Source organism: Passer domesticus, chromosome 9 (assembly GCF_036417665.1).
Source record: "Passer domesticus isolate bPasDom1 chromosome 9, bPasDom1.hap1, whole genome shotgun sequence".
Taxonomy (NCBI): domain Eukaryota; kingdom Metazoa; phylum Chordata; class Aves; order Passeriformes; family Passeridae; genus Passer; species Passer domesticus.
In genome coordinates this window covers 26,463,087-26,476,774 of record NC_087482.1, presented here as the reverse complement: position 1 = coordinate 26,476,774, position 13,688 = coordinate 26,463,087, and the positions used below count along the sequence as shown (strand labels likewise).

General features: G+C 55.5%; 1 protein-coding gene across 1 annotated transcript in view; it reads left to right on the top strand.

Annotated features, from left to right (window-relative positions):
* Window positions 1–13,392, top strand: part of LOC135307742 (uncharacterized) — a 41,420-nt gene extending 28,028 nt beyond the window's left edge. Inside the window, exons 16-32 of the mRNA XM_064432175.1 lie at window positions 5,766–5,837; window positions 5,924–6,025; window positions 6,483–6,590; window positions 7,246–7,317; window positions 7,406–7,486; window positions 7,573–7,674; window positions 8,104–8,220; window positions 8,539–8,610; window positions 8,699–8,770; window positions 8,858–8,959; window positions 9,418–9,525; window positions 10,623–10,679; window positions 10,875–10,952; window positions 11,040–11,138; window positions 11,581–11,694; window positions 12,323–12,488; window positions 13,019–13,392. Coding sequence (XP_064288245.1) covers window positions 5,766–5,837; window positions 5,924–6,025; window positions 6,483–6,590; window positions 7,246–7,317; window positions 7,406–7,486; window positions 7,573–7,674; window positions 8,104–8,220; window positions 8,539–8,610; window positions 8,699–8,770; window positions 8,858–8,959; window positions 9,418–9,525; window positions 10,623–10,679; window positions 10,875–10,952; window positions 11,040–11,138; window positions 11,581–11,694; window positions 12,323–12,488; window positions 13,019–13,181 — 1,685 coding nt within the window. The 3' untranslated portion in view covers window positions 13,182–13,392. The remainder of the gene's footprint in view (window positions 1–5,765; window positions 5,838–5,923; window positions 6,026–6,482; window positions 6,591–7,245; window positions 7,318–7,405; window positions 7,487–7,572; window positions 7,675–8,103; window positions 8,221–8,538; window positions 8,611–8,698; window positions 8,771–8,857; window positions 8,960–9,417; window positions 9,526–10,622; window positions 10,680–10,874; window positions 10,953–11,039; window positions 11,139–11,580; window positions 11,695–12,322; window positions 12,489–13,018) is intronic.
* The last annotated feature ends 296 nt before the right edge of the window (window positions 13,393–13,688 follow it).

Genomic DNA, 13,688 nt, shown 5'->3' with positions numbered 1-13,688 from the left:
AACCCAAATCAGTGTAAATAAGCACTGGAAGATTTGCAATCGTCCAAATGAATTGGACTGTTGGCACAACTTCACATTAAGACAAACTGTCGACATGGTTTGCCTCTGGGCCTGCAACACTATTGGGCTGTCTTTCAAATTTAAAATAAATGCTATAGCTAAGCCTGTTACAACCCACCCCAGCACTCAAGGACAAACCCAAAATACGCCATTGAAGCTTGAACCTAGAGTTTATGAAATTGGCCCATACATAATAAGGAATACGGATCAACAACAACAGTTATTTAATCCAGGATTATGACATTTCAAACTGTTAATGCAAACTACTATCTCGACAGTTCAGCCACCTTGTTCCCCCTTCATAAGGTCATCCTTCGAGGGATGGACAAGATGGCTACAAAAACACACGCACTTCAGAGACAGAATGCAAAGGGATTTAACCAAGATGTTAGGGACTGGGCTAGGGGTTTTGAATAGGATTGACTCAGAAATGTTAATGAACAAATTAGCTGTAGCAGCTAGCCATCCAATAAAATTAAAACAGCCTTTACATTCATCTCTTTTGGCATAGGAAAACAGTCAGTGGCAAGTCTCGAGGGTGCTGCCGAAATGGAGAGAAATTGAAGATCAAGACCATAGCTTGCTAGCAGACACATTAAAGGGGGCACAGGATAACATATCTTTAGCCCTCAGCTATATACAAACACAATTATGGGTACAGTCAACAGCTGCTTTAATCGTAAGAGAAGGAAGTGAAGGAGTCTTTCCAACTGAAGTGCAAAAGGTGGTCTGGGGCAGTGCTACAGACATTGAGAAAGATTTCCAGTCTTGGTGGACCATGGTAATTTTACATATAATCCCCCCACTAACACAGCTCCAGCCTTCGTGCTCACTCTGCGTAATGGCACAGTTCACGCTATTCACGCCATTGCTGCCTTAGGGCTCAGTCACGAGCAGCCAGCATTATACCCCTCAGAATACAGGGTATGGGCTTGGAAAATCCAGGGGAGATGGCAAACCGTAAACTCGGAACCTTGCATTGCTCAAGAACAACAGGGATTCATCTGTGACAGTAATGTGATTAGTGCTCAAGACATATGCCTTGACAATGACCAAGGCATTTGCCACTTTGAGATCCACCCAGATACCAACAAATAAATGGTACTAGTGTACAGAGGTGATGCCTGTGTGTGTTTAAGGACTGTGTGTGATGTCACAGAAATTGATAAGAGCAAGGTTGCCGGGGTCAGGATTTTCACCCGCTCGACCCAGGCTAGATGTTTCTCTTCACCAGACAGAAGGAGGGCAGCTCAAGTCCTGGATAATTTCAACTGATTTATTGCAGGGTCCAAAAAGGATAGGAAAACACGGAGGGTAGGCTGAGGGACACTCAGTGAGTCCAAGGGACAGCAAGGATGGTAACACCAGCAGAGGGACACCAGGGCGAGTGTGAGATCTCTGGGGAAAGTTACAGATTTTGCGCACAGCTACATGGAGGGGGATGGGAGGGGAAAAGTTTTCACAGGAGTAACTAATGAAAGATACAAAGGGTACAGGATGAGTGGGATGGGAAAGGGAGTACAGCATTCGAACCATGGGAAAGGAATGAATTTTCACTGACTTAGACAATGGTGCTTTCCCAGGGCATTCCTGAGATAGCTTTCTCACCCATGAACCGCACACAAGGTACCCTTAAGTATCTGTTAAGAAACATTCCAATTTTTCTATTTGCTACTTTGTTAAGGTTACTGGGTGTGACTTTGTATAATCAGCACCAGTCATATCCTACCAGTTAATAAAATCAAACTACACAACCTACAACAAGTTACCATTCACACCCACAGGAATGAATTTAACCCTAGTAAAACAATGTAACATCAGGATCTAATCAAAATTGTAAAAGAGATTCCAAAGAATGGGAGGAGAAATCTAGTAACTGTCCATCATGATGTAACAGAAAACCAAGAAAAATATAGCCCCAAATGTGCACAAATAACTCCTTTAGCATGTCCTCCTTTTCTTTTCAGCTGGTTTTTCCATTGTTCTCTGCTATCTTGTCCTCATCTTTCCACAATTCCTGTGCCTATTCAAGTCCAGCCTGGGACCGTGCACGCATTTGCTTTAGCTCTGTAGTGATTTATGCCCAGCCATCCTGCCAACCACACCCATTTCAATGTTGCAACAACCTAACTCTGGGCTGCAGTATGTGAATCACACTCTGCTGTGTGAGCTGGCAGAGCACCAGAGCAGGCACTGAAGAAGGGCCATTCGGTACATTAGTGAAGCGAGTGCTGGAACCTGGGCTAGCTCTTAGAACTCCGGCACTACGGCAGGAGTCGGGAACTGCCTCGCTATGGGGATTTACCAGAGGCAGAACCTTTAGTGCCACTTGCTCTCCAGTGCCAGACACAAGCCACGACAGGGACGAGGCACAGGAGAAAGGAGGAGGCGTCCCGTTTTCAGGTTCCACAAGGAACAGCTTAGTCCAGGTGAAGAGAATGGGATGAAAAGCCCCTAGCTGTACTGCCCAAGGGGTTTTGTACACATACAAGTCATGGGGTGGATGCAAACAATGAACCAATAGGGAATCCTCAGGAGAGGAGTGAGGGGATTACATCAAGTGTCTGGGGCCAATTGGGGTAGGAGGGTGGAGAGGATGGGTCACAAGGGCCAATGGGGCTCCCAGGAGTAGGGGAATTCCAAAGTGGAGTTGCAGTCAGGGATTGGCCCAAAGGTTTGGGAACCAAGGGGCTGGGTTCCCTTGACAGGCAGGGAAAGAGCTGGACCAAGGGGTGGGGAAGGGCACGAGGGACAGTTTGGAGGGAGGGTAAAACCCACAGGTAAACCAACTCAGGAAAAACATGGGGGCACAACAGAGCCCTTAAACAAGACTTGAAATGGAATCAATGAAATAAATTTGAACTGCAACAATAAGAGCATCTTGAGGGACGCAGCCTGACCAGCAATGTCAGCAGGCAAAAGAAAGGTTTTGCTGAGCAATGGCCCTTTGATGAAGCAAAAAAATTACAATCAGGGCAGTCCATTCATGCGGACGGGCACACATTCTGGGGGTACAGCTGAGGCCATGAGGTCACAGCAGGGCTCTGGGGTCACAGCAGGCTGAGCTCTCAGCAGGCCCTGAGGTCACAGAGGTGCCAGAGGTGCCAAAGCCCCGTGGTTGCACAGCAGCACAGGGAGCCAGCAGTCAGTCCCTGAGCACAACTGTTGCGGCAGCAGCGGCGGTGGCAGCAGCGGTGCTGACATTGGGACAGCGGTGACAGGACAGCGGTGGCAGCAAGAGCTGCGGGACTGGCAGAGGACAAGGCACCATGGCCCTTGCTCTGCGCCTCCTACTCCTGCTGCTCCTGGCCGCGGCCCTGCCTGCCAGGGCTGCCCAGGCTGCTCCGCTGCAAGCGCGGCGAGCAGGTGAGCCGCCAGCCTGGCTGCCCTTTCCCAGCACAGCGCTCCCTGCTCCCTGGGAAGCGCTGGGGATGGTTTTGCCCAGGGCTTTGGGGAGGGTTTCCTCTGTGGGAGGGAGAGAGACCCCACAGGCCCTGGGCTACTCCAACCACCCCTCCAGAGATGTTGCAAAGGGCCTGCAAAGAGGTCGGAGAGTGACCAGGAGCCAGCCCAGAGCTCCACAGGCCCCTATGTACCTTTGGCCATGTCCATTCACTTCTGGCTCCCACAGCCTCACCCAACACCTCTGCATTTCCCAGTTCACTGTGGCAGATGGGGATCCCAGCACACCATGGAAATGTTTCTGATCTCTGCTCCCTTCTAGACTGGAATCGTGACATGGGTTCTCGGGAAATCCTGATGAAGGATGCTTTCAATTTCCTGGAGGATGCTGGAGGCAAGTTTTTATTCTGATCTTCCTTAGTGAATAATCAGGGTCAGCGCAACAGAAGCTCACTTATAAACCAATTCCCTTAATATAATCTTAAGATTGAAAGAATCTGGAAACCTTGCCCTGCTCCCTTCTGGAGGCCTGAGGGCTCCCACAGGATCACTGTCAGTGGGAGGAAGGAGCATTTAGCTTTCAATCTTCCTCCCATGTGCAATGCCAGTGTGTCCTTCCGTGTGCTCTGTGCAATCACAGAGAAGAGCAGAGAGGGAAGGGGCCGGGCCCAGGGCTGTGCCCCGGGGCTGAGCCTTGTGGGCAGCCTGAGGATCTCCTGCAGTGCCACAGGAGCTCTTGTGTCCTGCCTTTCTTTGCAGCTGAACCTGCCGGTGAAGGCCCCACATCCAGGACTGAGGCTCTGGGAGATGCTGAGGGTAGGTCAAGGCCTTTCCCCTGGGAGAGGTGCCAGCTCAGAGCCCAAAGCTGGGCCAGGGAGGCATCGCTGCAGGTGCCAGCACAGAACCATGCACGTGTGTGCCCTCGCCCTGCACGATCCCCTCACCGCTCCTGCGGCTCAGTGGTGGCCGTGCAGATCAGCAGAGATGGCAGAAGCTTCTGTGGCTGTTGAGTTTCAGGTGTGTCTGTGGGGAGGACTTTTCCAGCTCCAGGGGTGGATGCTTGGCCCCAACCCAGCTCCCATGGCAGGGGTGAGTAGTGTGTCCCTGCTGACCCCACAGGCTGAGCCCTGCTTTTGTGGGATCCATTCCTGGGAAATGGAAGTATTTTTCTCTAAGTTCCTCTGACAGGGAAGATCCAAGACACAAGAGACAAGATATCCCTGGAACCACCCAAAGAGACGAAGCAAGAGCTGAAGGAAATACGGCAGAGTGGACAAGGTGGGTGCATTTCCCTCATGCTTCCCCTGGGACTCAGCAGCTGGGGGCTTTGGCTGCACATCTGGACACGCCGTGCCCGGCACAGCTGGAAGGGATCCATGGCAGCCTCGCTGCCCCGCTGCTGCTTTCACGCCCTGCAGGGATGCTTCCCATCCTGGCCTGGCTGCAGCTTGTGCCCAGCCTCTGACGGAAGTTATTTGGCATCAGCTGACAGGCAGCCCAAACTGTAACACACCCTGAGATCCCCCACTATAACCAGCCCTGCAGATTAGGAAAAGGGTGTCTGTTTGGAGGTGGAAGTGCTCTCATCATGCCACTGTAACCTAGCCATTTTTCTGCTCCATAAATTTCACAAATATTACCTATGATGCCACCGCCCAAGTGGGGAACAACTCCATCTGATGCAGCTGTCTCCCTTCCTTTCTCAAGAGATTGACATAGAGCTTCAGTGGAAGGTGGCAATTCCTGAAGGAAGCACTCCATCTTCAGTGCGAGCCCCTGCTGCAGGAAGGAAGGCAATGCCAGACACGGGCACAGGCACAGCAGGTAATTGCTGTGCCGGGCTCAGCCCTGGCTGGGGCTGTGTGGCAGCAGCTCTTCCCCCAGGGCCTGCCCTTGCCCGGCCCGGCAGCAGCCAAAGCTGGAGGCGCCTCGGCTTCCAGGCCTCTGGAGCTCGCTCAGAGCCCCGGGGAAACGGGACTGGTGCAGCAACGTCCCTGGTGCTGCAGCTGCTGCGGAGCTGGCCCTGAGTGCCCAGAGGCCCAAGGCACAGGAGCAGCCCCGAGTGGGAGTCCTGCCTCCAGCCCAGGGCCAGAGCCAGCCCTGGCAGACAATGGAAACAGTTCTCATCTTGGTTTGCTTCCAGACTGGGAGGCTGGGAAGAATTCTCCATTAGCCTGGCGCTCTGAAGTTGTGAAGCCCTCTGGGCATTCTGCAGGTATGTTCTCACTGTCCCACCAAGGCGTAATGTTTGACATACTGCTCAGGACCAGGTGACAGAAGCTTCTCTGGCTGTTGTTTTACAGCCGTGTCTGAAGGGACAACTCCACCAACTCCTACCTTGGATGCTGCACATAAGCCCAGCTCCCATGGCAGGGGTGAGTAGTGTGTCCCTGCTGACCCAAAGGCTGAGCCCTGCTTTTGTGGGATCCGTTCCTGGGAAATGGAACTACTTTCTCTTAAGGTCCTCCGACAGGAGAGACCAAAGATATGGCAGACAAGAAATTCCAGGACCCATTAGAAATCATGTGGCAAATGCTGACGGAACGTCTGCAGAGAAGACAAGGTGGGTGCATTTCCCTCATGCTTCCCCTGGGACTCAGCAGCTGGGGGCATTGGCTGCACATCTGGACACGCCGTGCCCGGCACAGCGGGAAGGGATCCATGGCAGCCTCGCTGCCCCGCTGCTGCTTTCACGCCCTGCAGGGCTGTTTCTCAGCCTGGCCTGGCTGCAGCTTCTGCCCAGCCTCTGCAGGAAGGCATTTGGCATCAGCTGACAGATAGCCCCAATTGCACCACCGGACATGCCCACCCTCAGATCCCCTGCAATTTCCTGGTGTCCAGGCAGATCAGATACTGGGGCTGTTTGGGGAAGGAAGCAGCCTTGGGTTGTCCCAAAATCCTGGGTGTTTTCTGATCCTTATCCTTTCCTTTCAAAATGATGCCTCCTGAAATTATCCCCTTCCCCATTCCCAGTCAGGAATGTTTCCATCTGATCCAGCTGTCTCTTTTCCATTCTCCAGAAATGAAAGGAGAGCCTGTGCAGAAGGAAGCATTTCCCAGAGGAAGCAGTGGTTCTGTGCCAGCCTCTGCTGCAGGAAGGGAGGCCATGCCAGGCACAGGCACAGGAGGTAATTGCTGTGCCTCTGGGCCTGAGCCCTGCTGAGGCTTCAGCTGCCCTCTCTGCTGCTTGGCAGTGCAGGCACAGCCTGGACTAGAGCGGCACAGCCCAGGGGAATTATCCCGAGCAGGCTCAGGGCACTCGGGTACTGAGCAGTCCTGCTGGGGTCCCTCCGTGGGAGACATGTCCTGAAACCTGGCAGCGACTGCACGGGGTGCCCACAGTGGGGAAAGGACAGAGGGGGAGAGCAAGGCTCCAGTGTGTCCTGAGAGGGCCTGGCTGTTTGCCCTTGGGATCTGGGGGGTGTCCCCACAGAAGGAGGGCAAGAGGGACAGAGGGAGGTAGGGAGGTATAGCTGTGTCACTGCCTGCTGCAGTTTGCCCCAGGGCTTTAGGGAGGATTTCTTCTGTGTGTGTGGGGGAGAGTCCCAGGGCCCTGTGCTGCTCCAGCCACCCCTCCCTGGGATGTTGCTGAGGGCAGGGAAAGAGTGTGGAGAATGACCAGGAGCCAGCCCAGAGCTCCTCAGGCCCCTGTGCAGCTTTGGCCATGTCTATTCACATCTGGCTTCCACGGCCTTACCGACCCCCTGGCAGTGCCCAGTTCCCTGTGGCAGAAGGGGATCCCAGCACACCCTGAAAAATGTTCTCATCTGTGCTTCGTTCTAGATGAGGTTGCTGGGAAGGCTTCTCCATCAGCTTGGATGAATAAAGTTTTGAAGCCCTTGGAGCCTCCTGCAGGTATGTTCTCAGTGTGCCACCAAGGAAGAATTGTAGACAAGCGGGCAGGAAGCAGGTGACAGAAGCTTCTGTGGCTGTTGTGTTACAGATGTGTCTACAGGGAGGACTTCTCCAGCTTCTCCAGCTCCTACCTTGGATGTTATACGCAAGGCCAGCTCCCATGACAGGGGTGAGTAGTGTGTCCCTGCTGACCTCAAAGGCTGAGCCTTGCTTTTGTAGGATCCATTCCTGGGAAATGGAAATATTTTCTCTAAGGTACTCCAACAGGGAAAGTCCAAGATACAACAGATAAGATGTCCCTGCAACCATCCAAACAGATGAGGCAAGAGCTGAAGGAGGCCCTGCAGACAAGAGAAGGTGGGTGCATTTCTCTCATGCTTCCCCTGGGTCTCAGCAGCCGGGGCCTTTGGCTGCACATCTGGACACGCCGTGCCCGGCACAGCTGGAAGGGATCCATGGCAGCCTCGCTGCCCCGCTGCTGCTTTCACACCCTGCAGGGCTGTTTCCCAGCCTGGCCTGGCTGTAGCTTCTGCCCAGCCTCTGACGGAAGTTATTTGGCATCAGCTGACAGGCAGCCCAAACTGTAACACACCCTGAGATCCCCCACAATATCCAGCCCTGCAGATTAGGAAAAGGGTGTCTGTTTGGAGGTGGAAGTGCTCTCATCATGCCACTGTAACCTAGCCATTTTCCTGCTCCATAAATTTCACAAATATTACCTATGATGCCACCACCCTAGTGGGGAACAGCTCCATCTGATGCAGCTGTCTCCCTTCCTTTCTCAAGAGATGGACATAGTGCTTCAGTGGAAGCTGGCATTTCTTGAAGGAAGCACTCCATCTTCGGTGCCAGCCCCTGCTGCAGGAAGGAAGGCAATGCCAGACACGGGCACAGGCACAGCAGGTAATTGCTGTGCCGGGCTCAGCCCTGGCTGGGGCTGTGTGGCAGCAGCTCTTCCCCCAGGGCCTGCCCTTGCCCGGCCCGGCAGCAGCCAAAGCTGGAGGCGCCTCGGCTTCCAGGCCTCTGGAGCTGGTTCAGAGCCCCGGGGAAACGGGACTGGTGCAGCAACGTCCCTGGCGCTGCAGCTGCTGCGGAGCTGGCCCTGAGTGCCCAGAGGCCAAGGCACAGGAGCACCAATGAGCGGGAGCCCTGCCTCCAGCCCAGGGCCAGAGCCAGCCCTGGCAGACAATGGAAACAGTTCTCATCTTGGTTTGCTTCCAGACTGGGATGATGGGAAGGATTCTCCATTAGCCTGGCGCTCTGAAGTTGTGAAGCCCTCCGAGCATTCTGCAGGTATGTTCTCACTGTCCCACCAAGGCGTAATCTTTGACTGACTGGTAAGAAGCAGGTGACAGAAGCTTCTCTGGCTGTTGTGTTACAGGCGTGTCTGCAGAGACGCCTTCACCAACTCCTACCTTGGATGCTGCACATAATCCCAGCTCCCATGGCAGGGGTGAGTAGTGTGTCCCTGCTGACCCCACAGGCTGAGCCCTGCTTTTGTTGGATCCATTGCTGAGAAATGGAACTACTTTCTCTTAAGGTCCTACGACAGGAGAGACCAAAGACATGGCAGGCAAGAAATTCCAGGACCCATTAGAAGTCATGTGGCAAATGCTGAAGGAATGTCTGCAGAGAAGGCAAGGTGGGTGCATTTCCCACATACTGCCCCTGGGAGTCAGCAGCCGGGGCCTTTGGCTGAAGATCTGGACAGGCCGTGCCCGGCACAGAGGGAAGGGATCCATGGCAGACTCGCTGCCCCGCTGCTGCTTTCACGCCCTGCAGGGCTATTTCCCAGCCTGGCCTGGCTGCTGCTTCTGCCCATCCTCTGCAGGAAGGCATTTGGCATCAGCTGACAGATAGCCCCAATTGCACCACCGGACATGCCCACCCTCAGATCCCCTGCAATTTCCTGGTGTCCAGGCAGATCAGATACTGGGGCTGTTTGGGGAAGGAAGCAGCCTTGGGTTGTCCCAAAATCCTGGGTGTTTTCTGATCCTTATGCATTCCTTTCACAAGTGATGCTTCCTGAAGTTGTCACCTTCCCCATTCCCAGTCAGGAATGTTTCCATCTGATCCAGCTGTCTCTTTTCCATTCTCCAGAAATGAAAGGAGAGCCTGTGCAGAAGGAAGCATTTCCCAGAGGAAGCAGTGGTTCTGTGCCAGCCTCTGCTGCAGGAAGGGAGGCCATGCCAGGCACAGGCACAGGAGGTAATTGCTGTGCCTCTGGGCCTGAGCCCTGCTGAGGCTTCAGCTGCCCTCTCTGCTGCTTGGCAGTGCGGGCACAGCCTGGACTAGAGCGGCACAGCCCAGGGGAATTATCCCGAGCAGGCTCAGGGCACTTGGGTACTGAGCAGTCCTGCTGGGGTCCCTCCATGGGAGACATGTCCTGAAACCTGGCAGCGACTGCACGGGGTGTCTACGGTGGGGAAAGGACAGAGGGGGAGAGCAAGGCTCCAGTGTGTCCTGAGAGGGCTTGGCTGTTTGCCCTTGGGATCTGGGGGCTGTCGCAGCAGAAGGAGGGCAGGAGGGACAGAGGGAGGAAGGGAGGGAGCGACAGCTGTGGCACTGCCTGCTGCAGTTTTCCCCAGGGCTTTTGTGAGGATTTCTTTTGTATGTGAAGGAGAGAGCCCCGGGGCCCTGTGGTGCTCCAGCCGCCCCTCCCTGGGATGTTGCTGAGTGCAGGGAAAGAGTGTGGAGAGTGACCAGGAGCCAGCCCAGAGCTCCCCAGGCCCCTGTGCAACTTTGGCCATGTCTATTCACATCTGGCTCCCACGGCCTTACCCGACCCCCTGGCAGTGCCCAGTTCCCTGTGCCAGAAGGGGATCCCAGAATGCCACTGATATCGTTCTGATCTCTGATCTTTTCAAGACTGGAATCATGACTTGGATTTTTTGGAAGCCCTGCTGGAAAATGGCTTGAAATTCCTGGAGGATGCTGGAGGCTATTCCTCCGTGTGCCTTTCTTGACAGAATAATCAGGATCAATGTGACAAGAGCTCACTCATGAGCCATTTCCCTTAACATTATGTAAGGGCTGAAGAATTTTGAAATTCTTGCCCTGCTCCCTTCTGGATCCCTGAGGAGTCACACAGTATCACTGTCAGTGGGAGGAAGGAGCATTTAGCTTTCAATCTTCCTCCCGTGTGCAATGCCAGTGTGTCCTTCCATGTGCTCTGTGCAATCACAGAGAAGAGCAGAGAGGGAAGGGGCTGGGTCCAGGGCTGTGCCCTGGGGCTGAGCCTTGTGGGCAGCCTGAGGATCTCCTGCAGTGCCACAGGAGCTCTTCTGTCCTGCCTTTCTTTGCAGCTGAACCTGCCGGTGAAGGCCCCACATCCAGGACTGAGGCTCTGGGAGATGCTGAGGGTAGGTCAAGGCCTTTCCCCTGGGAGAGCTGCCAGCTCAGAGCCCAAAGCTGGGCCAGGGAGGCATCGCTGCAGGTGCCAGCACAGAACCAGGCACGTGTGTGCCCTCGATCTGCGCGATTCCCTCACCGCTCCTGCGGCTCAGTGGTGCCCGTGCAGATCAGCAGAGATGGCAGAAGCTTCTGTGGCTGTTGAGTTTCAGGTGTGTCTGCAGGGAGGACTTCTCCAACTCCAGGGCTGGATGCTTGGCCCCAACCCAGCTCCCATGGCAGGGGTGAGTAGTGTGTCCCTGCTGACCCCACAGGCTGAGTCCTGTTTTTGTGGGACCCATTCCTGGGAAATGGAACTACTTTCTCTTAAGTTCCTCCAAAAGGGAAGACCCAAGATACTGCAGCTAAAAAGTCTCATGAGGCAGATGAATTCCTGACAGAAACACAGAAGGAAGCACCCGGAGGACAAGGTGGGTGCCTTTCCCTCATGCTTCCCCTGGGACTCAGCAGCCGGGGGCTTTGGCTGCACATCTGGACACGCCGTGCCCGGCACAGCAGGAAGGGATCCATGGCAGCCTCTCTGCCCCGCTGCTGCTTTCACGCCCTGCAGGGCTGTTTCCCATCCTGGCCTGGCTGCAATTCCTCCCCAGCCTCTGCAGGATGGAATTTGGCATTAGCTGATAGGGTGCCCCAACTGTACCGTGGGCCTGAGATCCCCTGCCATTTCCCAGTCTGAGAAGATCAGGAGGTGCAGCTGTTTGCTCAAGGGAGTGCACTGGCCTAGCCCAAATTACCTGGGCATTTTCCTGATCTTTACCTGTGACTTTAACAAGCATTGCCTGATGAGGATGACACATCCCCAGTGGGGAATGTTTCCATTTGTTCCAGTTGTCCCTTTTTTCCTTTTTCAAGTGATGGACCAAAAGGCTCTGCAGGAGGAGGAACACCCAGGGAGAAGCAGTGGCTCATTGGAAGCCCCAGCTGCAGGAAGGAAGGCGATGCCAGACACGGGCACAGGCACAGCAGGTAATTGCTGTGCCGGGCTCAGCCCTGGCCGGGGCTGTGTGGCAGCAGCTCTTCCCCCAGGGCCTGCCCCTGCCCGGCCCGGCAGCAGCCAAAGCTGGAGGCGCCTCGGCTTCCAGGCCTCTGGAGCTGGTTCAGAGCCCCGGGGAAACGGGACTGGTGCAGCAACGTCCCTGGCGCTGCAGCTGCTGCGGAGCTGGCCCTGAGTGCCCAGAGGCCCAAGGCACAGGAGCAGCCCCGAGCGGGAGCCCTGCCGCCAGCCCAGGGCCAGAGCCAGCCCTGGCTCCCGAGTGAGCAGGGGCTGCGCTGGGTCCTGACAGGGCCTGAGCCTGTCCCCTGGGGCTGGGGGAGCTGTCACGGGGCAGGGAGGGCCAGGGCTGGCAGTGGCTGCTCAGGGATGGCTTTGGCCCGTGTCCCTGGCAGCAGCCACTGCCCAAGCAGCTGCGCTGCCCCCGGGCTCTCCTCCCGGCCTGCTGGGCTTTGTTGGCTGGCACAGCCTGTGCCAAGGGCCGACAAGGTGCCTGCAGGCCCCAGCTCTGGGGGAAACAGAGAACGTCCTGCCCGTATCCACCGTGCTGGCAACTCAGCAGTGCAGCACAGCACGGGCTCACACTCCCCATTGCATCCACAGATGCAGCCGGCACCACAAGACCTGTTCCCAATGCCCAGGATGGCCTCGGAAGGGGTTTCTGTCAGGGAACAGGCTGCTGGCTAGGGTTTCTGGCAGGCATGTTTTATTTGGAGCTTGTCTTCATCTTGTGCTGCATTGGAATCTGGTATTCCTGGAACAGAAAACAGTGAGTGTTTTATTGCCCGCCCCCTCCAACAGCTTCTTTTCAAAGTCCAGCGTGGACAGGGAACATTCCCATTGAGGCTGCAGTGGAGTTGTGGCCAGTCCATGGTTCTCCAAATAACTCGGCTGAGGGTTCTGCTGCTGCCCAGTGCTTCCAGTGGCCTCTCAATTGCTGGGCCTTGTCCTGGGGGCCCTGCTGGGGCAGCAGCCAGTGCTGGCTCCCACTGAGGCTGCCTGGCCAAGAGCAGCCCCAGGGGCACGGGGCAGAGGCAGAGGGAGGTGGGGAGGAGAAAGAGCAGGGCCGAGATTGCCCTTGAAAGGCAGAGGCGCTCTGGGGCCCGCTCCTGGCCAGGGACCCTGCCCAGAGCCGTGCCCTGCTGCCCGGGGCCTTGAGGGGCAGCTGTCCAGCTGGGCCCGGCTGTGCCAGCAGCTCCAGCCGTGCTGGGGAGCCTTGCCAGCTCTGTGCCCTACTGTGCAGGAGGGTCCCTGGGTGCCACTGGCAGCTGGGGCCTCAGCCACCTCCTCTCTCCACAGGAGTACCTCGGGACAGGAGTTGGAAGACGGTGGCTGCACCTCACACCCAGACAGCGCGAGCAGCTCCTCCAGCAGCAGGAACGGCCTGGACAGCCCTCTCAAATCTTCTGTGAAGAGGACCCCAGAACAACAGTCTACGAGGGAACCTCCTTTTACCCTGTAGATCCCACTGCCACCTGCTCTCCCCATGGGCCTCCCCAAGCTGTCTTCATCCCTTTTTTTATCTTTGTCTGTCCCATCCCAGCCAACTCAAGTACCTCTAGGGACCTCAGGACCAGCCCAGCACCCTCCAGCCCTTCCTGAGACCAACACATCCCTCCCTCTGCCCCTGAGCCCCCTGGCCTTGCCCTCTAGGAATCACTGAAGGTGACACCCCACCCCACCCCCCCACCCCCCCCCCCGCCGCTTGCAGGGTAGGCAATGGCCTATTCTTCTGTTTAAATAAAGAGAAGGATCTTTGTTCTGGTTGGAAAGCAAGAGCAGTGAGAGACTCCAAGTCAGAAATACAATTTATTAGAAAAAGGGAAAAAATCAAAACACATGCAATAATACAAAAGAAAAACCACTGACAGGGTCAGAATACAGCCTGCTGACACCCTGCTAGTTAGGGTGGTGGTAGCAGTCCAGATGAAATGGACTTGTGGAAGTGGTGATCCTGTAGAAACAATCT